The sequence below is a fragment of the Ochotona curzoniae genome, unplaced genomic scaffold, assembly GCF_017591425.1.
Source record: "Ochotona curzoniae isolate NIBS_2020 unplaced genomic scaffold, NIBS_Ocur_1.0 contig_1014, whole genome shotgun sequence".
In the NCBI taxonomy this organism is placed as follows: Eukaryota; Metazoa; Chordata; class Mammalia; order Lagomorpha; family Ochotonidae; genus Ochotona; species Ochotona curzoniae.
In genome coordinates this window covers 41,841,877-41,868,159 of record NW_024464920.1, presented here as the reverse complement: position 1 = coordinate 41,868,159, position 26,283 = coordinate 41,841,877, and the positions used below count along the sequence as shown (strand labels likewise).

Here is a 26,283-nt window from a genome sequence, read left to right as displayed (position 1 = left end):
GGGCATCTGACAGTTGGGTGAGTGGCATCTGATGGCATATGGTACTTCTCTGGGCCTCCTCCCTCTTGGAGCACAGATGGCTTTTTTTGCGTTGTCATTCCCAATTTGCATCTGTCTCTCTCTGTCACTAGATCATGATTGTGAACACAAATTACAGTTAAATAACAATGAGAAAACGGAACCCTATGTGGTTAGGGGATACCCTTGGGCAGTATAGCACCCAGTGTTTCCTTCATCAGAGACAGTTCTGGTGGGCAGGACCAGTGCTGCTCTAGAGGTGAGGTTGAAGGAGGGCATGTTCTGCCCTCTCGCTCCCTGGATTGCTTAGCACTTGTTGCTACCTGGAAGTGTCCTCATACGCCACCATCCGTCATGTTTGCTGTTCTCTGCAGCACCTGGGATGGTGTCTGGTAGGTGTAAGTGCCCAGACAAGATGTCATACACACCAGGGAAGTCGTCTCTCAGGCAGCATTGCCTTGCCTCTGCCTGGCACACAGTGGGCCTTCATCAAAGTAGATCAAGGGCTCGCAGAGGTGCCAGCGACTAGCTGCTCCTGACAGTTGTAATGTGCATTCTAAGTCAAGCATTGTTCTTCCCATTTAGCGGATGAGTAAACGAAAGCACCATTAAGTCACTTGCCCGTGTTGATGCTGTCTGTGTGATTCAGACTAGCTCCAGTGTGCTGAGTGTGCCTTTGTATCCCTTCTCACCAGTTGCCTGCAGGCATGGCTTGGGAGTCTTCCTGCCGTTGCCTGTTTGGGGATTGGTGTGTGTGGATGTTAGGTGCTCTGTTCGTCTGCAGATGTCCATCCCTGCCCTCATAGAGCATGTGCCATTGTTTGGGGCGTGTTGCCCTGGGCCTGTGATGTGGAACTGTGGTTTGTGGACAGCTTGGTGCGCGCCTTGTGTGCACAGCACCAAGTGAGGAGCTGCTGTGTGGCAACGCCTCTGCATGTTTACAGTGAAGAACTGATGCACGGGAAGAGGAGCTGATCTGACCACCTAGGAGAGCTGTCCCTGGAGCTAAAACCCTCAGCTTGGGTTCCTCCCAGTGTCCTGCGTGAATGGGAGAGGCAGCTGGAGACCTGTCTCGTGTCATCCTCAGGCTCGCTAGCCTGGTCCTCAGCCATGGGGATTAGTAAGCTGTCCTCACCCATGATCTGAACCCTCATTCCCATGAAGGTGAACTCCTCTTTCATCCCAACCCTGGCCTTCCTTGGCCCATCATGCTTTCTCCATGGAGGACCCGCACGTCCAGAGCCACCCACTGGGCCTGCCCTGGGACCCTTTCTCAGTTTCTCAGTTGCATCATAGGCTGCCGGTAAGTTGGCAGCCAGTTTGTTTTCCTTTCAGGCCCCAGTCGTTGTGACCTTTTTCTGGCTGTATATTTCGGGAAAATAGCTCTAGCATGCAAAATGGATTCCCTGGGGGGCTGCTCAAATCCACTTGGAGGGGCTTCTTCCAGTGGGGCTGGGAGGACCTGAAATGGCTTCTCAGCGGCTCCCTAGTTCCTAGCCCCCTTCTCATTTTGCTCCATGACATTGTCTTTCCAAATTGTATATTTGAAGGCCTCATTGCGGTGTTCTAACTTACACATATCTCTTCATGAGATCTGTTTGTCAATAATGATAAAAAAAGGGATCAGGCACGATATCTCAGTGGGCTAATCCTTCACCTCCAAGTGGTGGCATCCCAGATGGGTTCTGGTTTATGTCCTGGCTGCTCCACTTCCTGTCCAGCTCCCTGCCTGGAAAGCAATAGAGGACGGTCCAATACCTTGGGATCCTGCACCTGCATGGGAGACCCGAAAAGGCTCCTCGCTCCTAGCTTCAGATTGGCTCAGGTTTGGCCATTGTGACCACCTGGAAAGTGAACCAGTGGATGGAAGCTCTTTCTCTCCTTTACTCAGTAAAATCTGCCTTTCCAATAAAAATTAATGAACCTTAATAAAGTATCCCCACCAGCTGTTTGGAAGCATACACAGTGTGTCCTGTGTGCTGGGCAGTTTTTGGTAAGCTGTGTCTTTAGAGTTTGCCTTCTCTTGACAGTGATGAGGGTTAACCCAAACCTGAGCCTGGTCCCTTCACCCATGGGAGGCAGGCAGTTAGGGTTCCGTTTGGAAGAGGAGGTGTGCCATGCACGACACACAGAAAAGTGAAGAGTTAGTTGTCATGTCTTGGATCTGTCGGGAGGTTGTTGCTGGCAGCTTTCCAGGCCTGGTTTTCCGGCTTCCCTGACTCTGCTAGGAGTAGGCTTGTTGGGCTGGTGTGCGTGGTCAGCCGCAGGGTTGCGGTGCCTGCATTCCGTGGTGTCTCCTGGATGGCTTTTCTGAATGTTACTTACCTCCCCTGCCCAGTCTTCAGAGCTGAAATGGGTCCCGAGTGTGGATTTGGTGAAATCTGTTTTTCTGTGTTGACAGGTGAGCTAAAGAGGACTGCTCAGGGTCACCCAGCTAGTATGTGGCTGAGCTAGGATTCTTGACTCAAGATCAATTGCATTTCCTACCTTGCTCCCTCTTACCTGTGTTTGACATGGTAGGTTAAGGGAGAAGTAGTTTTGGAATAAAGAAACTATTGTGTTTGCATAACTGAAACCAGGAGAAACATCGCTTTACGTCAGTTATCTTGGTTGATCAAGTGGCCAAGATTTCGGCTTCTTTTTGGAGGGAGTAAGAGGCAGATTTAGCTCCTCTTTGAGCCTGCCAGACACAGTCTCCACTGCAACATCAGGCTTCGATTAATACCGAGATGGACTCTGAGATGCACTTGAAAAGCCACTTGCATTATTATCTGTGCATTGCTCCCATTTTATGACCTGCTTAAAGATGCAGGGAGCATAAATCCCGACGAAGGGCTGTCTTATTTACTTGTTTCGTCTCCTCTGCAGATGGGTCGCTTGCATTCGAGCCAGTCTGCCTTCAGATGTCTGCTCCAGGATATTTGAGAAGAACTGTATGAGTCCATTAAACAAATGGAAGAGTTTTGGAGAGCGAGCGAAGGAGAACTGTGTCTCAAACCAAATGTTTGACATACAGAACATCTGGGGAATATTGGTATTTGTGTGTACCGGACATCAGAAAGCAGCATGGCAGGACTCCACGGGGATGCTTCTGGCTCAGGCTTGCTGGAGTTGACAGTTGTGTTGTCAGAGAACAGTTCTTGTGAAGTGTTGCCATGGAGCAGGCCGTGTTCGAGCCAGGAAGGAGTGTCCCTGTTCAGCCACATACTCGAGTTGTTCTGATTAGCTTCCTAACCAGATTGTCTGCATTGGGACAATGTAGTATCCAAGCTTGTTTTCCCTAGAGTTTATCCTCAGGCTGGGGCTGGGGTGGTGAGGAGGGAGGTAATGTCACCATGTTTGGACCACCACAAGTGTTTCCTTGTTCTAGCACATTGGATCCATGGATTAGACAGAACACTTGCTGTTTCTGGATAGTGGCCATAGGTCACTGTCCCCATGGATGCACTGGGATTTAGGTGGCAGGCGTGAATATTGGCAAATACTCTGTGGGATGCCAACGTTATTTGGTGGCCAGATGTCTAGTACTTTGGGGCCAAGCAGATCAAAAGCATCCATACCAAGCATCTCCCCTCCCCCGCCCTCTTCAAAACCTGGGCCAAAATCTCACAGTAATTCTGCTTGGCGTTATTGAAGCATGAGATAAAGTCACAGAAATGGCATCTGACTGGATCCTGAAGATAACATCTCAGGATGTGTGGGTGCCTCTCAAGCGAAATGGTCACAGGCCCGCTGTGTTTAGAAGACCAAGTGCAGAACATGGAATGTGAGGCGGGGACTGTGGACACACTGTGTGCTCTATGGGGAAACATGAGTCATTGAGCAACATGAGACCCAGTTCTGGGTTGAACTGGTTCTTGCTTAGCAATATCTTTGAGATTCAGAGATGAAAATGGGAGAGTGAGGCATGGGTGGCTGTCTGGTGGACTCCACCTCTGCCCATATGCACAGAGCTGTGCAGGGTCCGAGGGCCTCGGGAAGGGTGCCTCCCCAGCCAGCTGCAGAGATGCAGACCCGCCCATTGGCAAGGTAAGGGCACAGCAGTTGAACTCCTTGTCTCCTGGAACCTGTATGTGGTGGGGCAGGGCTGGAGCCCAGGATGGCATCAGGGTGTTCCTCTAGCTAATTCCTTACTGCTGTCTCCAGTTGCCTGGGAAGGGCAGGTCCAGGTTCAGTTCTACAGACCGGATCCATGCCTTATGCAGAGCAGGTTTTCCAAGATTGCTTGCTGGGAGTGGTGACTCATCATCACATTGTCTTAGGGTAAACTTCCCAGTCCCTTCCTAATTCTGCCTTTACCCCAAAGCATTGGGGGCTTTCGAAGACGGAAGTGGTTGCAACTTCAGCTGAAGAGAAGACTGTAGCTTGGAGTGTTCTCCCTGCATAGAGTTGGATCTGTTCTTCTTTTGCGTGCACCTGCCATGTGCTGGATGCTGGGCTCAGCTCTTTATCAGTAAAGGGCAGAGGTTTCCAGGAGCATCTCTGTGCTGAGACCCAGCTCTCTGGCTTGCTAGTGATGCACCCTTGCGTGTGATGCCCTTGTCTCCCTCAGGCTTCATTCATGTTCCTGAAGAAAGCAGAAATCATAGTGTTTCTGCAAGAATTGAATGAGTATGGAGGTTAAGAGGTTTTAGGAGTGGAACCCAGTGCCTGGCATGGAGTAAAGCTTTGACAGTTGGCAAGTATGATGCTTGCTGGGATCCAGGACTGTGAGTCACCCTAGCCTTTCCAGAAAAAGGAGTGATTTGGAGGCAAGTAGGGATTTAATACTTGAGACACCAACAAGTCACAGAAGACTTGGGGCAGCAGGTGGCTGGGGCATAAATTGAAGGGAGTAAGATGTCCCATGATGGCATGAGTTCTAACAGTCCCTGTCTGACACCCAGGTCTGTTTCAGCAACAGGTGGTTTTTTTGTGTGTGTTTGTGCATATATCCCTTATGTCCAACAGTCACCTACATAGCACTGGAGGTATGTGCATTCTTAGAAAAGTTCATGGAAAATGGAACTCAAAACTGTTTATTTTGATATAAAAAAATGTGGAAACCCGTACTTTGTTTTCTTGTAATATGTATGTTCATTGAACTTTTGGAAGACCCCTTGGATCATGGATTTGAGGCTTTTCTTTTTGTGACAAAATAAACTTGGCTCAGAATTTCATTTCCCATGAACTTTTGGAAGCCCCTTTGGACCGTTGTGACCAAACCAGGAACGGCCTTTGTGTATGGAACGTGCAAGCCCAGAGAATGTGTGTGTGTGTGTGTGTGTGTGTGTGTGTGTGTGTGTGTGTGTGTGTGTGTGTATCATGTCAAGGATTGGGTCCTGATTGCAGAGGATGAGTTGTGAGCTGAAAAAGTTGCAGATGGAGTCAGGTGGGAGAGTTATGGAGGGCTCTTGGTAGAGAGGACGAGAGCAGGTCCAGAGTTCCTGAAGCATGAGCAGCTGCACCCCCAGGCTGCTCCTGGGACCCTGTGATGACCTTGAGGACAGGAACTGAGTGTTGAGCGCCGCCTTAGGCTCACGCACCTAATGGGTAGCTGGAGATGTGTGTCTGGGCATGAGCTCACTGCTTAGGGGTTAGGCTTTCGTCTCTGGGGGCTGCTAAGCTTGTGTAGCCAGAGATGCTGCCGTGATAAAAGCATCCCTGGCACAATTAACTGTGGAGGGCTAATTAGGGAGCTGACAGGCTTCCAAATGGACTTGGCAATGGGGCTGAGGAGCAGGGGCCAGCCTCTTCACTTTCTGAAGAATGGGCCACGAGAGTGTCCCCTAGAGGGAGGAAGATGTTGTAAGTAGATAATGCATGTGTCTGTCGTGGTCCTCCACAGGTGCTCTCCAGGGACTGTGGGGGACCCACTGGAGCTGCTCACCATTGGCCTTCATCCCAGATAATAGTCTTTGCTCAAATTTTTGAATGAAAAGAATTGTATCATGGTGAAAAAATGACTTCTGACATGACTTGCTTTTCACTTCCCTATAAAATCACCCTTGGTGAAAATACAAACTTGAAAGCCAGACCTCTTTTGTGCTCATGATACTTTACCTCCTTGGGAAATGAAAACGAGTCTTGTTTTTGTTCCTGTTCACCTGCACTGCCTAAACTCAGCAGGCTGATTTGCTTTACCTTCGAAAACTTCATTTTGTTTTCTCCTGGTCTTTTGTGAAACCTTCGTTCATCGTTCCCGAGGTCTGTGATTTCAGTAGCAGGCCGAAGTTAATATTTAGAAACAAAACCTGCAGCCAATTAAGAAATAATGGGCTAAAACCCTCTTGAGCCTGTCTCTTTGCGTGTGATAGGAGACCAGGCAAGGAGCAAGGTGTGGGCTGGACAGTCACCAGTGTGCCAAGGAGGGGAGAAAGGTGCCTTGACCCCCGGGCCCAGGCATTGAGGCAGAGTTTCTGTGCCAGTCAAGCTGGGATGCTACTGGGGTTGCAATATGAGCCATCAAGGCTGGACAGCCATGGGCTTCCCCAAGCTGTGATGCCAGCAGCCCCCCCAAGCGATCCCATGCTACTCCCCCGTGGGGCTATCCAGCGGCAATCTCCCCAAGTGATGGCAACAGTTGGAGCTGAGCCGATCCAAAGCCAAGAGCCAGAAACCTCCACCAGATCTCCCATGCAGGTGCAGGGTCCCAAGGCTTTGGGCCGTCCTCTGCTGCTTTCCCAGGCCACAAGCTGGGAGCTGGATGGGAAGCGGGGCTGCTGGGATATGAACCAGCACCCATATAGGATCCCAGTGTGTGATGCGAGGTTTTTGCTCCTGAGCCATCATTGCATTGGGCCCTTGACTCTGGTTTAATGTGGCCGATCACAAGCCTCAGAGTGGCACATCAGGCAGGAAGTGATAAAAACAAATTGCTGATGCCAGGCCTCCCTCTACACCCCCCACTTCTTTAGGTGGAGAGTGGCCCTCGGAATCTGCATAATGGTCTTTCTCCTGACCCGGGGATCTGTGTAGGCCATGTGCTGTACACTCCTCTCCCACCTCACAACTCAGAGCATCTAGTGGCTTGCTTTGGGTGTGGACACATGGCCTTCTTTTTTGCCGCTCCTTTGATTCCTGCCCAGCTCGCCAGGGTCACTATCTTGTATTTACAAGCCTCAATGCCACACATGATATAAATCTGTCCTGAGATTTCTTAGTCAAGAGCTCTCCTCCCATTGCTGCATTGCCACTGTGATCATGACAATCTCAGCTCAGTCCTTGACAGGGGCTGGGTGTTAGCAGGAAGTGACCGTCCCTGTGCATCAGGACGGCACAGCCCTAGCCCATTGGCACAGTCCTAGCCCAGGGCTTCTTTGGTCAAGCCCCAGCCCAGTCCACTACAAACCTGCTTTGCTGTTGAAACTTTGAAAAAATAGAACACATTTTTCATGGCGGTGGAAAAATTGACATCATCCAAGGGATCCTCATCTTCTTTCAGGGGGAGTTTTGGAAAGTAGAGGACTGAACATCACCCCAGGATTTTATTTTCTGAACTTCTGGCCAGGTTCAAGGGCCGTATTGGTGGCAAATGGCGGATTCCATTCTTGGCTGAAAAGCTTGTCCTCACACATGCCACGCTCCTTGGCACTGGGCACCTCTCAAAGCCTGTTGACACAACTCTTGGCTCTCAGCATGCTTCTGTCTGAAAAAACATCCATGGAACAACATGAATCAACAGGCCTGGGAGGAGGAAGGGGAGAGGAGCCCATGGGCCCTGGGGCGGAGCTGGCTTGGGTTCCTACAGGGCCTGTTGTGTCGTGCGGCTTGCTGCACGCTGTCCTGACTTGGCTAGGCTCCTGTACCAACAGCTGGGGGTCATTTCATTCATTAGGGGTTTTGCTTGTAAGATGGTTTTCTGGGTGGCCTCTCCACTGTAGTCATTGTCGAGTAGGGCCTGGCCGATGCGAGCTGATCCGTGGTCTCAGAGAGTTTGGGTCATTATGGTCCACGTGGAGTCAAGGGCACACCGCAGACACTGTCAACCTCCCAGACCAGGGCAGTAAAACCCTCCTGTTTGCTGGCTTGCAGCTGGACACAGCTGCTGGTCTCCTCTGCAGCTGGCCCGAGGGCTTCCTGGGTAGAAAGACTCTCCCCTTGTTCATTCCCACTTACCTCCAGCTCAGTGTTCCGTAGCTCCCATGGCGCCTGGGCATGGCCTGGGGTGAGATCACACGCTGAGTGGCACGGAGGTTGCCAGCTCGTGCTGCTGGGATTAGAAGACAAACCTGTTCTCACTCAGGAATGCTCATGCCATGTTTATGAGCAGGTTTCTTCCCTGCTGTTCCGTTCCCCAACCCTGCCTTCTGGCACTTCACATAGGAACCTGTAAGATTCCCTCTGCTTGAAGGTGGTCCATCTTCTCCAGTCTCCAGAGACCCTTGGGCATTTTTTCTGGAGTGGACTTGTTGTCCACCCCTGCTGTGTCCACAGCCTAGACAATCATCAGGCTCCTGGTTCAGCACGCCTGGGCTCAAATTCTCCTCTGTAAAATGGGGTTGCAGTAAGGCCAAAGTCAGTCAGGTCTATGGGTCCATGGTTAACATGAATAAATGTTAGTTACTTAGTGACTGTCAAGTGTACAGCTGCTGATTTAAAATATTGAGATATGGGGGCCCAAGATGAAGCACCAGACCTGGCCTCTTGAAGTCTGGTTCTGGCCCAGCATTAGTGGCATTGCTTAGCAGCTTGCTAGCAATGCAAGATCCCAGGCCCCAACCTGGGCCTATGAAATTGCATTGTTACAAGATGCCAGATGACTTCTGTTGGCCAGGGACTTATCTGGAATCCAGCCTACAGCTGGCACATGTCAATGTGTCAGTACTGAGGGGAGGTGGCTGGAGAGGGAACAGGGCAGAGGCTGTCTTGAGTAGAGCCTCAGGTAGACATAGCCTGCCTCCTGTGTCTTCCACTCCCTAGAGCAGGAGCCAAGAAGTAGGACTCACTAAGTCTGTTGTAAAGATGGGGATACAATGACCTGTGAGGTTTGGGTTTGCTTGAGTCACCACACAGCTGGAGAACCTGCAAGTGTCCCCTAGCCTGGCCTGATCAGCAACCCTCAGCATTCACCATGGGACCTTATGGAAAAAGGTACCTAAGAGGCTGCCAAGCAGGTGGTCTTTAGTGAATATGTGCAAAAACCCAAACCTTGCTAAAATTGGGAACCCTAAGGAGGAGGCTGAACTGTTAGATTGAGCAAGGGGTGGGAATTGGCTGGCCTGAATGTGCCCCTAAACAGGCAGGCACCACGGGGCAGGATTTGTAGGTCCATGGCCAAACCTGCCACTGGGTAAGGTTTAAACATTAGACTCTAGGGTGGCTTGATTTAAAAGCAGACTGATTTATAGGGCACGGGGTGCCGTCTAGACTTGGGGGCGTTTATGTATGTGGCTGAATGCCGGGCCAGGCTCAAGCACCTGAGTCCTCCTTGTGACGTGTGCCCTGATGTGCATAGCAATGATGTGGTTTGGGGAGGGGGCTGGTGTGTGATTCAGACATGTGTTCATCTCCTCCTGCTGGGCCCTTTCCTTTCATCTGTTTTTCCTGCTCCTGGTGGGCATTGAGGGATTCTGGGCATGTCTGTGCTTTCTTGGGTAGCCTTTGGCCATGAGGGCAATTATGTGATAATTGGAGTAATTTGGGTTTATTGCTCAAGTTCTATGTCTCTATTCCCTCCCTGCTCCCTTTCAAGGCTGGGGCAGAATCTGTCCTATGTTGAGCTCTGGCCTGGGATGTGGTAGATTGTCAAGATTCAGAAAGGCTGAAGTAGGTGCCCTTAGGGAGACTTCGGAGTCTAAATGGAATGGCCATGATAAGGAGATAGGAGGAATGGAAGTTGGGTGTTTGCCCTTGGATGCAGGTGGCATGGTCACCATGGTAAGCCCAGCTGTTTAAGGCTTCCTGATGTTTGATATGAATTTGTAACTTGCAGATCAAGGGTGGGCATCCCAGTCATCCTTGTGTTCTTTGAGAAGAAAACTGATTGCCCTGCTAGGGACCACCACACACCGATGCTATGCCTTGAGGAATCATGGGCAGCTCAGCTTTGCTCCGAGGCAGAAAAGAAAAGCGGGGTTCTCCCTGTGGCACTTTTTGGGTTAAAAATGGCTGATACTTCACAGAGCAGTTCTCCAGCCCCCACTAGAATCTTCACAGATTCACCCATGAGGTAGCCACTGTGATTTCTCTACTCGCAAAATTTGGAAACTGAGGCAGAGAGGTTTTGTAACCTACCCACGTTCACACAGCTGGAGAACAGTTGTAGCCTGGACTCAAAGCCAGGCCCCCAGCTGCAGTGCCTCCCTGTGCACTGGCCTCAGTGTATTCCCAACCTTGGGAAGCACACGGTCCTACAGGAGCTGCTTTGGCAAAGCCCCTTTATGTCTTAGCAGCCTTGCAACAGAAGACCATCATCCCTAAGCTCCCTGTGGCCTACACATGTCGGCTGCATATGCAGTAAACACACAAAGAAAGATCATTTCTGTTGCTGTGAGATGTTTTAAAAAGATGACATGGGGAGGATGCCGAGGAAGGGGAGTGGCTGGATCAGCTACGGGGCTTGGCAAGCAAGGATCCTCCTAAAGGGTGGGAGGCAACTGAGGTGTTGAAGAAGAAAGACACAAATACTCAGGGTGTACAACACACTCAGCATAGCATGGGACCACACACAGAGTGCTCCAATGACTGGCAGTTGTTGTCATTACCATGGCTGTTATTTTCTTGGTTTCTATTACCTGCTCTGCCTTCCCTCTGCTCTTGACATTGGTGGTTTGGTTCTAAGTGATGTCGACTGCCTCCAGACTTCCTGTCACCCCGTTTGATGTGGGGGTGCCCTGTGAGCTGTCTCTGGGTGCTTTTGGCAACAGATTCGATGTAGATGGAGGGCAGCCTTTGTGGAAGGCTGGCCACTGTGGCTGTCCTCATCGAGGGAGCCCTGGAGGGGTTTTAGTACAATATGGGCACTTTGTCTTTCCAGATCCAGCTGGCAGCATCCCCTGGCAATGGCCCACGGGACCCTTGACCTCTTGCTGACAGGAGGGCTTATTTCTTCCCCCTCCACAAGAATGTCACTACCCTGACTGGTGAAAGATTTTATTCTTATTGTAATTTGACAACGAGGCCTTCCTGAGGCCAAGTTCAGCTTGCTGCATAATCGGAGGGGAGGGTTCTACCCTTGGCCTGACTTGAGTTTATGGAGGAATGCAGGAGCGAGTCCAACAGCCACCCACATCCTTTTTGGCCTGTGTGTGTTCACTGTCTGCTTCCGCCAAGAACAAGTTCCTGGGATGGCAGGCTGTCCTCAGACAACAGGCAGAGCGTTGTCTTGTGACGTCAGCAGGGTGGCTCTTCTTGAAAGCACTGAATGGCGCTGCACGGGGCCTGGAAGCCTGCCTGGCAGCTTGCCTGATCCATGTGTCCGTCCATGGTCTAAGGGAGGATGGGACCTGCCGTGGGTTGTCAGGAAGACCTTCTGTGATCGTTACCCATTGTCTCCATTCCGGATGGTACATGGTGCTAGGACACCACCACCACCACCACCACCAACACCACCCACAACAAGAAAGAAAAAAGGTTCTTAATCATGCTATTTATGAACTCAGGCGATCTCTCCCTTTTCAACACAGTTCTCTGCAAAGTGCACTTCAAAAAATTTGTAAAAAAATGGGATTAGAAGGTTAGATTGACATGGATGCAACATTTTTGAAGCTCCTGCCTATGAGGGATCTTCAGAAATGGTCAAAAAAGGTTCATGATAGAAACCATGAGTGAATAGTTTTCCGATTTTTTTCTGTATGCACATAAACTTATTAGTCAATTCCATTTTGCATGGATTTTTTTACAGTCTTGTACTTTAGAGAGATTTGTATTTTCAGTGGTCAGTGGGAAGAACTAGTAAGGGTCAAGAACTGTGGATGCATTGGCTGAGGTTGACCAGTTGACCTTGACCAGATGGTCAAGGTGTGACAATGGGCTGCTGCTGCTAAGATGTTTCTGTCCAGAGAATTTGGTGTTTTTTAACACTTAGGTGAGAGTTGAGGTCACAAGAGGACCAGTTGGGGAAGGGCCCTTGCAGATTTCCTGAGCAGGTGTCATGGTGGTTGGTGGACTCCTTGCTATCCATGGGTGTCTTCTCCCACAAGGAGTTTTTCCTCTCCCTTGGAGCCAGGATAGATTAAATTAGCAACCAGTTTGTTCTGAGCAAAGATGCCTCCATTGGCCAACATGCTTTTCCTTATTAGATTTCTGTTGCTGCTTGATGCCCGGGTTTATGTGTTTCTTTGGAGTAGTGGCTCTGTGTTTGGCCGTGGCAGTTTTGGACAGTTCGGATTCATTGACAATGTTGGCATGGAGTTTTGCATTCCACGGGGGTTGGGCAGGGAACTGGACTATCAGTCACTGCCTTCGTCTTACTCCACTTGTCTCTAGAGGAGTCTTTCTGTCATGTCATGTGCCATTGGAGATGGATGGGCCTGAAGAGGAACACAGGAAGGATTTGGCATGAGTGGGGGCATCTTCAAACACGAGGCCTGAAGCTGTGCTGGTGTTGGGATTGACCACACAGACTGCTCTGTTCTGGGTCACTGCTGCAGTGACTGCACATGGAGTGGAGTGGTATAGATGTCACCTGACTACATTGAATGAACACGCTGAAAGTCAAGCTTGCCTTTTTGCTTTGTTCAAAGGAGCAAGATTCCTAGAGTAATTGAATCTGACCATGTCAAGCAGCCTCTTTCCTACTGAAAAAAAAATAATAATAAAAGCAAAAACCCTAGGTTGTTAAAAACCTGATGTTTTGTATTGCTGGAAGAAGGGTGTTTTTGCTATAAATGAAAGACATGACGGGGGGTATTTCGAAGCTTTGTTTTGGTTTTTGTGGGTCTTGCCAACAAGTAACATCTGTATTTATTTTCCAAACTCCTCCAATGGCTGATTTGCATCTGTTTAGTTCTCTGAGTAACGTTTCATTTCCTGACTTTACAGGTTGCTATAAAATCCATTCGTAAGGACAAAATTAAGGATGACCAAGACATGGTTCACATCAGACGAGAGATTGAGATCATGTCATCCCTCAGCCATCCTCATATCATCAGTATTTATGAAGGTCAGTGATTTTTTTTATTTTACATTTTTTACCTTCCTATCAGTTCCCATTTCTCATACCATGGAGACTGCCAAGACTTTTAGGTAATTGCCCTTTTGAGTGGGAGCCAAGTATTTTCCCTCATGATGCAAAAAATAGCAGGGTGTTATCTCTGATTTGGTTACCTTGAATGCAGCCAGACACATGTAGTGTGGCTCATTGGGGTCATGAAACATCACTGGAGGGTGCCACGTTCCTGCTTCTCAGTTTCTCAGTGGTTGCTAAGCAGCCTGCCTGCTTGAAAGCTAGTCTGTGAGGTAGACAGTCCACGGTTTCTGGAAAATGGACTTTTCCTGGAAATGACCAAGGCACAGTGGATCTGTGATAAAAGTCATCCTCCAGGGATGATCATTTGATGGTAGTGTGAAGACTCGTTCAAAATCAGGCTCTTGGGGTTTGCTCGGAGCAGGTGCGCTAAGCACCAGGAAGGGAGTCATTGTTGAGATGGCAGAGTGGGAAAACACCAGAATCACTGGGCTGCCTTTCAGCTCTTCAGTCCTTGCTAGGAAGAAATGGAAAATAGGACCATTCCCTCCAGCCCCATCCTAAAGGTTTTTTTTTTTTTTAAGTATCTTGTAAAGAAATTATCTAAGCAGTGTATGTTTATTACAGAAATGACTTAAATACAAAAGTTAAAATTAAGAAAATAGTTCTGTTTGTCCCAGTTGGATAAATAGCTCCATCATATCTGGTCTTCATCCATTTCTTTATATCTGTGTGTGGTTTTTATACAGAGTTGGATGATACTACTTATACAGTTTTATTTTTTTTTCATTTGTTGTATTATGCATCTCTTCCTATGTCCTTAAATATTCCATGTAAAGACCTTTTGAAAGATTATAGTATTTAACTTGTGAACATACCATAATTTGTTGAGTCTTAGTCTTTTTGCCCAACACTTAGGTTGTTCCAAAGTTTTGCTGTAATAAACAGAGCTTCAGGGACCTTCCTTGAGCATCATTTTGGTGTTCATTTTGATTACTTCCTTATGAAAAATTCCTAATCTTGGACTTGCTGACTCTAAGCATTTCCCATGAATACACACACACAAACGATGGAGTGAGAAAAATAAATCTATCTTAAATTTCTGTTCTGACCATAACAAGTTATCACACAGGATTAAAAGGAAGTCAGATGGTGACCCTAAAACATTTCTGACATTTTTAGTTTTGTTTCGTTTGGTTCTCTAGTCTATTTTTCCATTCTTTTCCCCTCCTTCTTCTATTTTTGCTTCTTATCTAGAAGTAAATATTGATCATCTCTTTTCTCCTGATCTTTTGAAAGCTCATGTTGGGAGGCCTTGGGGGATTTTTAAGGGAAATTTTTAACTCATTCTATCATTCCACACACATTTTTTTTTGCCCTGATTTGTCTCTCAGCCAATAACAGCAGCATCCCTTGAGAGTATTAGAAATGCAAGAAATGTGAACTCTGAGGCCTCCCCCAGGACCTGCGGAATGGGCAGTTTGGGGAGAGCAGTGGAAGCTCCAAAAACTTATGTTTTAGAAACTTTGAGGACCATGGCCTCCTGAGTACCACTTCCTGCCAAGCACTCTCTTCACGGAGGCTAGGGGTTTGAAGATGAGTATGACGCAGATCCCAAAGGCCAGGCCTTGTGGAAAAGCAGTGAGGAGTCATATAGGCAGCATATTCAGGCATCGTAGGGGCTTGAGGGCAGAGGCCTCCTTGGAGATTTATGGCTACCAGCCTGGACCTTGAAGGAGGCATTTTAGGGAAGAATTGGCCAGAGTAGAATTCCAGGCCATCAAGCAAATCTGAATATGCCTGGCGACCTGGGGGGATTTCTAGATGCTAGAAATAAGTCATAATAGAAATTCAGGAGGAAATTGCACTTTGCAAGAAATCCCTAAATTCTGAGCGTTTTTGCTCAAGTGTCCTAGTTACCACAACATCCTGAGGTTAGGGTGGTATGGATGACCTGCCCTGCCCAGCATAGACCAGGGTGAATCCTGGGCTTGGAGCACGCTACTGTGCTTGGGGACTTCTCGGCCCAGAGTGGAAATCTTCTCCAGCAAGGCAGAGGAAATTTATTCCCAATATGCTGTGGTCTGCAGCAGCTGAAATCCAACTCCTTGGTTAGTACTGGTGCCCTTTCTGGCTTTGGGAGTGCGCAGAGCAAATGGGGCACGGGATACATTCCCCTCCAAAGAGGTCAGAGGTGAACCTGATGGAAGAGTATTCCATTACAAGGTCAAGTCAGATCCAGTGGGAGTTCTTTTAGGGAGTGGAAGTAATTTCTCTTGAGGTCTTGGGAAAGGAAGGAGTATGGGCCTCCATTCATGAAACCTTTCCAGCAGGTGTCAGGGAGTCAGGCACGAGCTAGAGTTCTCATGTTGGTCAGTCTTGGGTTTGGTCTCAGATCCTCTGCTTGTGGACTAGATGAGACCCTGGGCAAGGTGGTGGGCCTCCAAGTGCCTCAGTAACTGAGCCTGTGAAATGGAATGATGCCACCCCCTCTCTCAATGGCATTGCTGATGGGATTCAGTGACAGGATATCCCAACTTGGTGGGCTCCACAACGACCATCCTTGGATTGATTTGTCACTGTGGTGGGTCTTGACTGCGGGTCCATTGATGAGCACACTGCCAAAGGAGCCACAAGTCCCTCTAGGGCAGTGTAACCACATGATCCCCTACAGACTTGGCGAACCACAGGCAGAGATTTCATGTCAAATGAATTCAGATCAAACAACGGAAAGCCCGGTTCTTGAGTCCTGCTCACCTCACTCATCTCTGATGCTCAGCAGCCACGTGAAGCCAGTGGCCACGGTACCCAAGAGTGTTTTCATTGCTGCAGAAAGTTCTAGGAACATATCTGGGGCATATGATGTTTTATGTGCCAGGTGCATGGAGTAATTGTTATTATTATTATTTTCTGGAAAGGGGAAGCAAGGCTTTCATCAGATTTTGAGAGCAATTCCTGACCTCAGCAGGTTGAAGTAGGTTCACTACTATCAAGTGTTCTGGGACCTGCAGTGCACATTTCAAATCCAACATGCTGTTTTTATGGAGAAAACTCTCTGGGACTTAAGCATGGCCTTGTTTTTGCTTTGAATTTCTTAGAGATCGGTAGTTTCTGTTCTGTTCCCTTTCCCTTCTCCCACGCAAGTTCTGTTCCTCCCACTCCCATGAAATAACTGGGGAGGAAGGCTGCTCTTTTCCCTTCTAGGGATCTGGAGCAGGCGAATGCTAGGGCTCCAATCCCCTCTCTCTAGGGACACCCATGATGCGCAGGACCCCTGACATGTAGCTCTGAGTGGGTTAGATCAGTAGTCCTGGTGCTATCTGTAGAACTTTTCACAGTCTTTCGTGTGCCTTCTCCATGGGCCTGCAAGCTGCAGTGGGCAAAGCCTGCGGCTCCTGTTTGGCAATTGGGAGGCTCTAGCAGAAGGTTGACGACATGCTGGGTGGATGCGTCGGCTGGGGCTAGTGGAGCGCAGGCTGGCAGCTCAAGCGATGGGCATGTATTTCCTTGTGATGCTGGAGGATGGAGGTCTAAGCTTAAGATGACAGTCCTTGTGGGTTCCTGGGCCTGCCCATATGCTTGTGTTCTACCAGTTTGTGTGCACATTTCCTCTTCTCATACAGGTGCAGATTCTGTTGGGTTTGGGCTCATGCTATTGGCATAATTACAGAGGAGCTGTAACACATAGGATCAGAATCTAAGGTGCCAGGGACTGGGGCTTCAGCCTGCTTTGACAGGGGTTTGCAATCTTGTTTCTCATACTGGGTGCTGTTCCCTGTGGTGGGTCTGACACACAGTACTCCCGACTCTGTTTAATTTTTCCTTCTAGCATGCCACAGCTCTCCTGGCTTGACTGGCTGGCCCTGTAGCCCCTGGCAGCATGGGCTCTTTCTGTTTTGATCTTGCTGTCCCAGTTGCAGCTCTGGAACGGAGCAGTGGCCGGGGGGATGTGGTTCCAAGTGGGTGAATTCTCCCTGCCACTCACAGAAGGGGTGGGGCACTTTCTGTCTGGAAGCTGCTGGGTGACAGGTTGAGCCTAGAGTGAAGACACACATTCATTTGCTTAGTGAGAACTCAGTGCCTCCTAAGTGGCTGTTTGGATATCAGCCAAGTGCATAGAAGCTATTAAAGACTTTTAGAATTTCTGCTTCAGCAAGGATCTTTATAATAATAATAATAATAATAATAATAATAATAATAATAATAAAGCCACATCAGTGGCCACAGTGTCAACAGCAGCAACATGACAAAGCAAAGACGTGCTGAGCTCTGTGCAGGAGGGGCTTGGGGATTTCTCTGAGGAGAAGGTACTTTGCAGGACTGCACTCAGTGGAGATGTGGGAATACACGCTTCGAAGAAGGGGGATCCTTTCATTACAAAAGGGCTGCTGGAGTGCCTACCGAGAGCCAGGCCCACTGCAAGACATCGGGAATCTGATGCTGATCGGCCATCTCTCCTGGGTCTGAGAACCGAGGCCAGGACACAGACAGTTAGCAGCATGATGTTCAGGGAAGGCCCTCTGATGGATTTTTGAGCTCAGGGAGTCTTGAGAAAGTGATTTTTAAAAAGTTGATTTATTTGAAAGACAAAGAAAGAGCTCTTCCATTCTCTGGTTTAGTCCTCAAATGCCTGCAGTGACAGTGCTAGCTCAGGGTGAAGTCTGGGTCTCCCGTGTGGGTGTCGGGCATGCAGGTTCTTGGGCAGCACCAGCGGCCTCTGAGGGCACACATCAGCTGCAAGCCTGGACTCACAAGTGGAGCAAGGGACTCAAGATCAGGTGCATGGGTGCGGGCTGTGGGCATCCCAGGTGTCATCCTAACCACTGGGCCCAGCGTCTGCTCCTTAGTTCTATTTGTTCATGACCTTGTGAAGTGCCCTGGCTTAATGAATTCCTTGTCTATGTGAAATATGAATGGTTCATATCATTTCCATTTTATGGCAGGGAGAATTCCACGTGGAGGCAAAACCTGGTTCCAAGGTTACACCTGTTGGTAGAAGGCAGACTGAGTGGGAAGTGGGCTCAGGCAGGGACCCGCCGAAGCCCATGCTGTACGGTCTGCAGCGGTGCCTCACGGGAGGAGGTTCACCCCATGCCTTCACGGGGGTAGCTGTGTGACAAGTCAGGAAGCATTAACTCAGCAAACATTTCAGCCATCACCTGTGAAAGAAAGCTGGGAACTCCAATCCGGTAAACTCAGAAGTCAAGCGTTACTCTAAACTGTGGACCACCAGGAAAATAAGAGTTATTTCAGTGGAATGCCCAGTCCTCACAGGCCCATAAAAGCGGTGACTTCAGTGAGTCAGCTCGCTCTTCAGTAAATCTCCAGAATAACTCCATTCTGCTGTGTCTTCCTAGAGCTGGACCTTGGGGTTAAATCTGCTGGTGACCCTGTGGGGTGAAGGTGATTAACCCTCAAATTTGTCAGCCCTGCAAACACAAACCAAACCCGGCTCATCATGCTAAGTCAATAAAAGATGACGCATGCATGGTGTCTATAGAAGGTGTGAGGCCAGGGGTAGCCTAAACAGGAGGAAAGAAAGACATCCCCACGCCAGAGATGGACCCCTGTTTCTAGTCAGAGGAATTTCATTCTCTCAGCAGGGAGGTAATTGACAACATGGGAAAAACAGCCGAAAAGGAAGTGGCTGCTGGAGCTTTCAACAGCGCTACCCAGGATGGAAGAGAGAAAAACACTTTTTTTTCCCCCTTTTTGCTTGAGTCTCTGATTTCAGGACTGAGTTCAGACATCAAAGGCACCTTGTCTCACTCGGGGTTCCCCTTTGAAAGTGTAGGAGACCCAATGTGCAGAAGTGCCGAGTGGCTCATTTCAGGAGATGGTTCTTCTCTGCTGCCCAGCCCTCCAGGAAACCTTGGCCTTCCCATCTGCCAGCAGCCCAGGTCGAGAAAGCGAAAGCAAGGGGGTGTGGAAGGGGCGGGGCTCTGCCTGTGCCTTTTTTTTTTTTTTTTTTTTTTTAATAATGCCTTGGTGTTAAAATCTCTCTTCCTGGCCAGGCGAGATTGCATCTCTTTCCTGAACCTGTACATTATGACACTCTGGGCAGAGTCCAAACCCTTTTATCATCGTGTGTTGGTAGGTAGGGGTGAGCCCAGTCTTCTGGGCCAAAGCAGAAAGCCCGGGGAACAGTTGCTAGCTGTAGACTGTTGTCTGTTGGAAGAGTTTCTCAGATGTAAATCCAACACAATGAAATAGACAAACACTCCTCCTTGGATATCGTCCCTGGACCCCAATCCTGCTCTGGGGGCTTGAAACCTGTTTGCTTAGGAGGAGTTGGAAGGGAGTCTACATTCTCAAATATTTTCTGAATTCCTACCCCTATAAATCCCTGCCCTGTGAAGTTGCTTGGGACTCCTTGGATGGCACTACAGAAGGGCTCTCCCTCTCTCTTCCTGCTGCAAACCACTGCCCTGTACATCCCAAAGAGCAGAGGAGAAACCAAAGAGAGCGTCCACGGAGAAGCCAAAGCCAATATTTGGGTACTGTTGGATCATGCCTCCTGAACAGACCCTGGGAGTGAGGCCCCTCCGTGTGGGTGATGGGACCCCCTGCCCATGATCCCAGTGCAGGCTCAAGGTTGAGAACTACTGGAGCAGGGAAGCTTCTTCTGGAAGGGTGTGAAGTTCAGCAGGAGCTGTTATTTGGGTACAGTGTGGCTTCCCCTGCTCAGGCTCAGTGGTCCTCATCCAGGGTGCTCAGGCAGGAAGACAGAAAAGCAAGACCCGAACTAGGCTTAGAGTGGCTCAATTGATCTTACAAGGTCTGTGGCCATTCATGTGCTTGCTTAGTCATGCATATGTTTAACATGAAGATATTACTGTTCTAGAAGGGTGTCTAATTCCCAGTTCAAGTTGGTTCAGATTGGATCCAGTTCTCAGAGGCTCAGTTGCCTCATTCCAGAGGAGAACACATGGCCAGCAGCCACCACCCCCAGGTAACACCAGTGGGCTTGAGTGTACTTACCTGGCCATTGGCTTGTTGCTCTCATCAGGGACGTAGCACCTCAGGAAGTAGCAATTGGCTGAACTTGACCAAGTATCGCATGTTGCTCATGTTCGCTGTTGTAAACCAAAGTCAGACTGTGGAGCGTTTTCACAACAGTCCCTTTGTTGGTGGATTCACCGGTTCCATGTGCAGGCCTTGTGTCCATGGGAAGGACTCTCCCTTGGACGTGGCACAGTACCAGAGGTATGAACCCAGCTCTGCCATGGTTCCAGTGGGTTTCCTCTGTAGTTGGCTATTTGACCTTCCAGGGCATTATTTTCATTGTTTTCATTCGATTACACCCAAGTCATTTTTCTAGAGGCTGGAGATTAGAAATAAAACAACTGGAACCCAGTCCTACTCCCTGGCTGTCCTGCCTCACCCTACTGGACTTCCTGCAATTCAGTGTTTTCTAGCACCTTAAATAATGCCACTTGTACTCACAGCTACTTTTTTAAAAAGAAGAAAGCGTGTTGCAATCTAGTATAGGGTCTTTTGAAATGAACTGATTGACTTGGCTGGTGAACAGTGTGCTTTTGGGAAGGGTATTGAGAATACCCTGGCCATGTACCACAGTGGTGGGGGGCATGGCGTTGCAGAGTAAAAGGGAGAGTTGGATCAGATGACCCGTAACTTTGAACCTGCACAATCCAGGACTTTTGGGTTTGGGGCACCACCCTTCCTTCTCCCTTTCATGAGCCAGCACCCTTTTTACTTACTTATTTTGATTCATTTGCAAGGCGGGGGGTGGGGGAGAGAAAGAGAAGGGCTTAGGGGAGAATGTGCTCCCATCCTCTGGTTTACTTCTCAAATGCCTGCAATAACCAGGTCTAGGCTAGTTGGTGGCAACTCAATCCAGGTTTCCCATGTGAGTGGCAGGGACCCAAGGATTTGAGCCAATTGCTTTCTGCCTCCCAAAGTGGGCATTAGCAGGAAGCCAGGCTGCGACCTGAAACCAAGCGGTCTGATATAGGATGGCATGTGGGATATGAGAGGATCCCATGAAATGGCACAACTGTTTGGCTATGTGCCCACTCCCACCTCCCCGTACTTTCTAAGTGAGCTTATCTGGTGGATAAGCTTTGAGGTTGACATGTGTGCTTGGAACAGAGCCAGGGATTGAACAACAGACCCATGTTAAGGCAAGCAGACTTATCTCCCCCCTGGCCTGAGGATGGGTCATGTAATGTGTGTGAGCATCAGTTTCCTTTACCCACCATGCTTTCAGCCCCTCCTGTCACACACATATAGACCTGGAGTGGAGGGGCAGGTGCATGTGTGGGTACTGCCTGTCTCTGTGCAGTGCTTCCTTTCATTTATTCTCCTTTTCAAAGCTCAGCCTCACTGGCTCATGTAACTGGGAGTGCCCCTCTGTGCACTTGCTGCCGCATGCTGTGTCAGTCCTCAGAGTGGGGACACAGGTAGAAGCTAAGTCCTATCTATGGATATAGAACTTGAAATCCAGTAAGGCTGACTCCCATACTCCACTGCTACATGGTAGGACCCAGGTTTGCCCTGAGTTGCCCATGAGGCTGGCAGGAATTCAGCATTGACAAGATGCTCTTTCTGATGGCTGAGCCTCCCATAGTGCATCCTCAGGGGCTGCAACCAGCAGTGTGCTAACCCCAGTCCTAGCTTTCCCACCCTGGTTAGATGGCACAACCTCCACCTGGGGTTGTTGTGGGAGGCTCTGGTTGTCGGCCAAGGGCTCTCAGACTCAGAATTGTGACTGTGTATGTGACCTAAAAGTGTAGGAGGACCAAGGGGTGGCATGATCAGGGAGGCTGTGGGCCACATCACGGGGGTGCCCTGCTATGATTTTACGTCTGATTTATGGACCACCATGGCCATGGTGAGTCCAAGCATACCCTCCCCCCCAAATACCAAATGCCTGACACCACAGTTATGTGTGAGCATGGGCTTGTTAGTCATTAGTCCATCGAGATGTCTTATTTAAGGGGAACATGTGGGCAATTTTAGATGTTATAGCCCTGAAGTAAGAACTAGATGTCAGTTATAGTTTCAGTCTAGCGACCCCCAAGTGGTATGGGCACAGAGTGAGCAGGGGGATCCGTATTGGGCGGGTTGCTGGTGTCATGGAGGATGATAGATTAAGGGACCCCTGGGGGAAGGGATAGTCATGTTGTGGTGGGTGTAAAGTCAGTCTGGGTGTGCTGATCTATGCACGATTATGGAATATATGTGCTACATATGATTATTTAGTTACTAGTATAGATGAATATTCATGTTGGTTAGAGTGGTTAGTTGATTAAGTATTAAGATGATGGATGATGGAGTCCCATCCACCTGATAGCGCTACCTGGTTTCTGTGAAGTGGCCCTTTCCCACCAGGGATGGTTGTGGAAGGAAGGTAGAGTGCATCTGGGTGTTCTCCAGTCCCTTTCCCACCCAACCCTCTTCTCTACCTTGGCCCAGTTTCCCTCCTCCCTGAGATTTGATATTGTATCCCCAAATGGCACTAGGCATCTCAGCAGGGACAAACAGGTGGGTCTTGGCAGAACTTTGTGCAGGTAGCATCTGCTCACTCTGCCTCCCTCCATCCCTCTCAATTCCTTCCTTCCTTCCCTACCTTTTTTTTTTTTTTTGTTAAAGATTTATTTATTTTTATTAGAAAGGCAGAGTTACAGAGAGGAGGAGAGACAGAAAGATCTTCCACCTGCTGGCTCACTGCCTAAATGGCCACAACAACCTGAACTGAGCTGATTCTAGCTGGAAGCTTCTTCCAAGTCTCTCATGCAGGTGCAGGGTCCTAATACTTTGGGCCATTCTCCACTGCTTTACCCAGTCATAAGCATGGAGCCGGATGGGAAGTGGAGCAACCAGGACATGAACCAGTGGCCACATGGGATGCCAGTACATGCAGATAAAGGATTAGTCAACTGAACCATCGTTTCCCCTCAAACTCCCCTACCCCAGCGTATACTCTTTCTTAGCAGTTCTTTCTGCCTACTCTCCTTGTCCTCAGTGGGTGGCCTGGTTGGCTGTGGCTCCCCTTGGCATGCCAGTCAACTTCTAGAAATGTTTGGGATAAAGAAAGACAATGCATGATTTTTTAAAAAAGCAAAGCCTTCCCTTGTCCAGGCCAGGAAACGTCACTGACTCACCTCTGACCAAGCCCTTGGCAACATGGGAGCTGCCAGGCTCATTTTTTTTCCTCACTCCACTGCCCTGAGCTTTCAGACTCAAAGGGATCAGAGGGAAGCTTGGTGAATCCATGGGCCCATGCAGGATCCGAAGGTTAGTTCTCGGGGAGGAAACTTGCGAAGACTGAATCTTGTATTGTACATGAGTTGCAGGCGATTCTCTCCAAGGGAAAACACTTCCGTTTCTGAATAAGAAATAAGTCCCTTGTACATGAAAACAACTCTGCCTGGGCAGACAGCACCATAGCAATGACATCCTGGAACCAGTGGAGGAGATGGAGTTGATGGAAGGCCAAGACATAAAGAATATTCTGGCCTTTTTGTTTAAAACCAGCAAACTAGTTCTCCTTGGAGGTTACACATAGCCAGAGAGAGACTGCCATTTCCATGGAAGGCTATCTTCCCTGTTCTAGAAACTTCTCTTTGCCTGGAGTATCCTGCAGAACCGATCCCTCAACCCCCTTCCCTTTGCCTCCCAACTCACTTTCCTCTTTTAGTCTAATGGGTTTGGCTCCATGATGGCCAGGGTGTGGTTAAAACCCCAAGATCTCCTCACTCATCAGTTCAGCATTGCTCCCAGGTCAGAGCACTGATTTTATAACAGGCATTTAGACAAGTTGTGTTATTAACCTCAAGGGCGCCAGTAGGGAGCTGTTAGAGTTGGATAAGTATGGTCATGAAAGGCAGGCAGTCAGAAGGCAGAATCAGGTCATCAAACTGAACATCTGATGAAATTCAGGATGAATGTTGGAGAAGCAGCTGTTGCCATGGAAACCATTTTTCCTACTCTTCCTTGAAATGAAAAATAAACAGAAAACAAGGAAAAACAATTCAAGTTGGTGTCTGGGAGGCAGGAAGGCACTTGTGTAGGACAGGAGAGAGAGACTTTGAGTATTAGGAGATGCGGCAGTGATGGCCAAATCAGCTCTTCAGAGCCCAGCCAGCTCACTCGGGGTTGGTTCAGATCTGCCTGCTTTCTGCAGGAGGCTTTTCAGCTCCATTCAGGCTTACCTCGTGGGTCTTCCTCCCAAGCCCCCGGGCACTTACAGTGTCAGTGGACATAGGTTGGCTCTTGAATTGGTTGATGTATATCCACTGGCTGACCCTAGTAGTTCCTTGAGAACAAAGACCAGACCTTCTATTGCATTTTAATCCACTTTCACATGCAGCAAAGTGTTCAGATGAACACTGCAGAGATCAAAATACATTTTCAGGAGAGGCAGGGGCATTGGTGTTGTAGCCCAGTGGGTTAAGCTGCAGCTTCTAATGTCAACATTTGAATCCTGGCTCCTCTGTTTCTGATCCAGCTCCGTGTTGATTGCACCTGGGAAGGTAGTGCAAGCTGGCCCCAGAGCATGGGCCTCTGCCGCCCATATGGGAGACCCAGTGTTCTGGTCTCCTGGCTGTGAACTGGCCCAGCCCTGGCATTATTGCCATTTGGACATTTGGAGAGTGAACCAGTGGATAAAAAATTCTCTCTCTGCCTTCCTCTCTGTGTCTTGCTGTTTCTCTCTCTCTCTGTCTCTGTGTCACTCTGTCCTTCACCTAACTAATTAAAACAAATCTTCAGTTAAAAAAAATATATAGAAGAAAAGGCAGTGAGGTTTGCTTTGTTTAAGGAAGGAGAATTTTCAGTAAGTAAAATACAAGGAGAGTAAATGATGGTGAAAGAGGGTGGTGGAGAGTTGTGGTAAGCACCCAGGCTTTCAGCTGCATGAATTTGGGATTTGGTCTTCTCTGAGTGTCTACCCAGTGCCGTGCCCATGGATGTGCACAGGCAGTGTTATTGCTGACCTTCTGATGAGAACATCCCTTAGCAGTAGAGTGGATGAGTAAGCTGTGCTATAGTCACATGCTGAAGAAGTCTGAGGCGCTGATGCAGAACACACTCGGACCTGGCAGAGTATCGTGTTCTACCTGGGCTGATGAAGCCAGAAACAAGAAAATATATTCCACCTGATTCCAGTGTTTTTATTTATTTTTTCAACTCAGCAAAAACTGATCTGTGATCTTGGCTTATATTCATATGCTCATGAACTTGACTTCTTCATTTATGTCCTTGGGTTGTTGTAGCAGGATGAGGGAGCAAGGAGGGTGGTTACAGGGTTCAAGCAGCATTTTCTGGATTTGAGTGCTGGCTCTTTGTTGATAAAGTGGAAATACCATTGATACAGGTCTGATCATTCTTGATCTCAAAATTTGAAATACTCCAAAACCCCAAACTTTTCGAGCAATACTACAACAGAAACTTGCATACCACAAAATTTTGTTTCATCCACCAAATTATGAAAAATATTGTTTAGCATCACCATCAGGACAAGTTTATAATTTTATGTGAAATGTAAGTGAATTTTGTGTTTATGCTTCGGTCCCATCCCCAAGGTCCATCACTATGTATATGCCAATCTAAGGGTACTTCAAAAAGTTTGTGGAAAATAGATATTGTGAAATAATGATGCATGGATTTCAAAGATTTTTGGCAACAAAATAAACTTAGCAAAAAAGAAATATTTATTTTAATTTTCTTGGAAAGCAGAGAGAGATGTTTGATCTCCTGTTTCATCCCCAAAAATCTGCCACATCCAGGGAAGTTTGGAAATTGAACTCCATCCAGGTGTTCCATGTGAGTGGCAGGGAGCCAGCCACTTGAACCAGGATGCACAGTATTAGCAGGGCTGTATCAGACTCACACCTGACTGCCCCGATATGGGATGCCCCAAGTGGCATCTTAGCCCCCTGTGATGCCACACCTGCTCCAGAGTCCTATTGTCCTGTAAACTCTTTGAACTGTCTTTGTAGTTTTCAGAGCCCCGTATCTGAAACATTTTTGATCTGGAATATTGAACTCATGCTTATTTCTTAGGATTGTGGTCAAGACTGAGTGTTTTCATTCGTGGCATACAACAGCCGAACCATAGTGGTTCATTCTGTAGGAGGAGTGGAGAGCTCCATCTCTAGAAAGAAGTAAGCCCTGGTCTCACAGAGCCAGAT

The 26,283-nt window shown here is 48.5% G+C and overlaps 1 protein-coding gene across 1 annotated transcript in view; it reads left to right on the top strand.

Annotated features, from left to right (window-relative positions):
• Nucleotides 1-26,283, top strand: part of NUAK1 (NUAK family kinase 1) — a 59,952-nt gene that overhangs the window by 12,576 nt on the left and 21,093 nt on the right. The window contains exon 2 of the mRNA XM_040990968.1: nucleotides 12,982-13,102. Within this exon, the coding sequence (XP_040846902.1) occupies nucleotides 12,982-13,102 (121 nt within the window). The remainder of the gene's footprint in view (nucleotides 1-12,981; nucleotides 13,103-26,283) is intronic.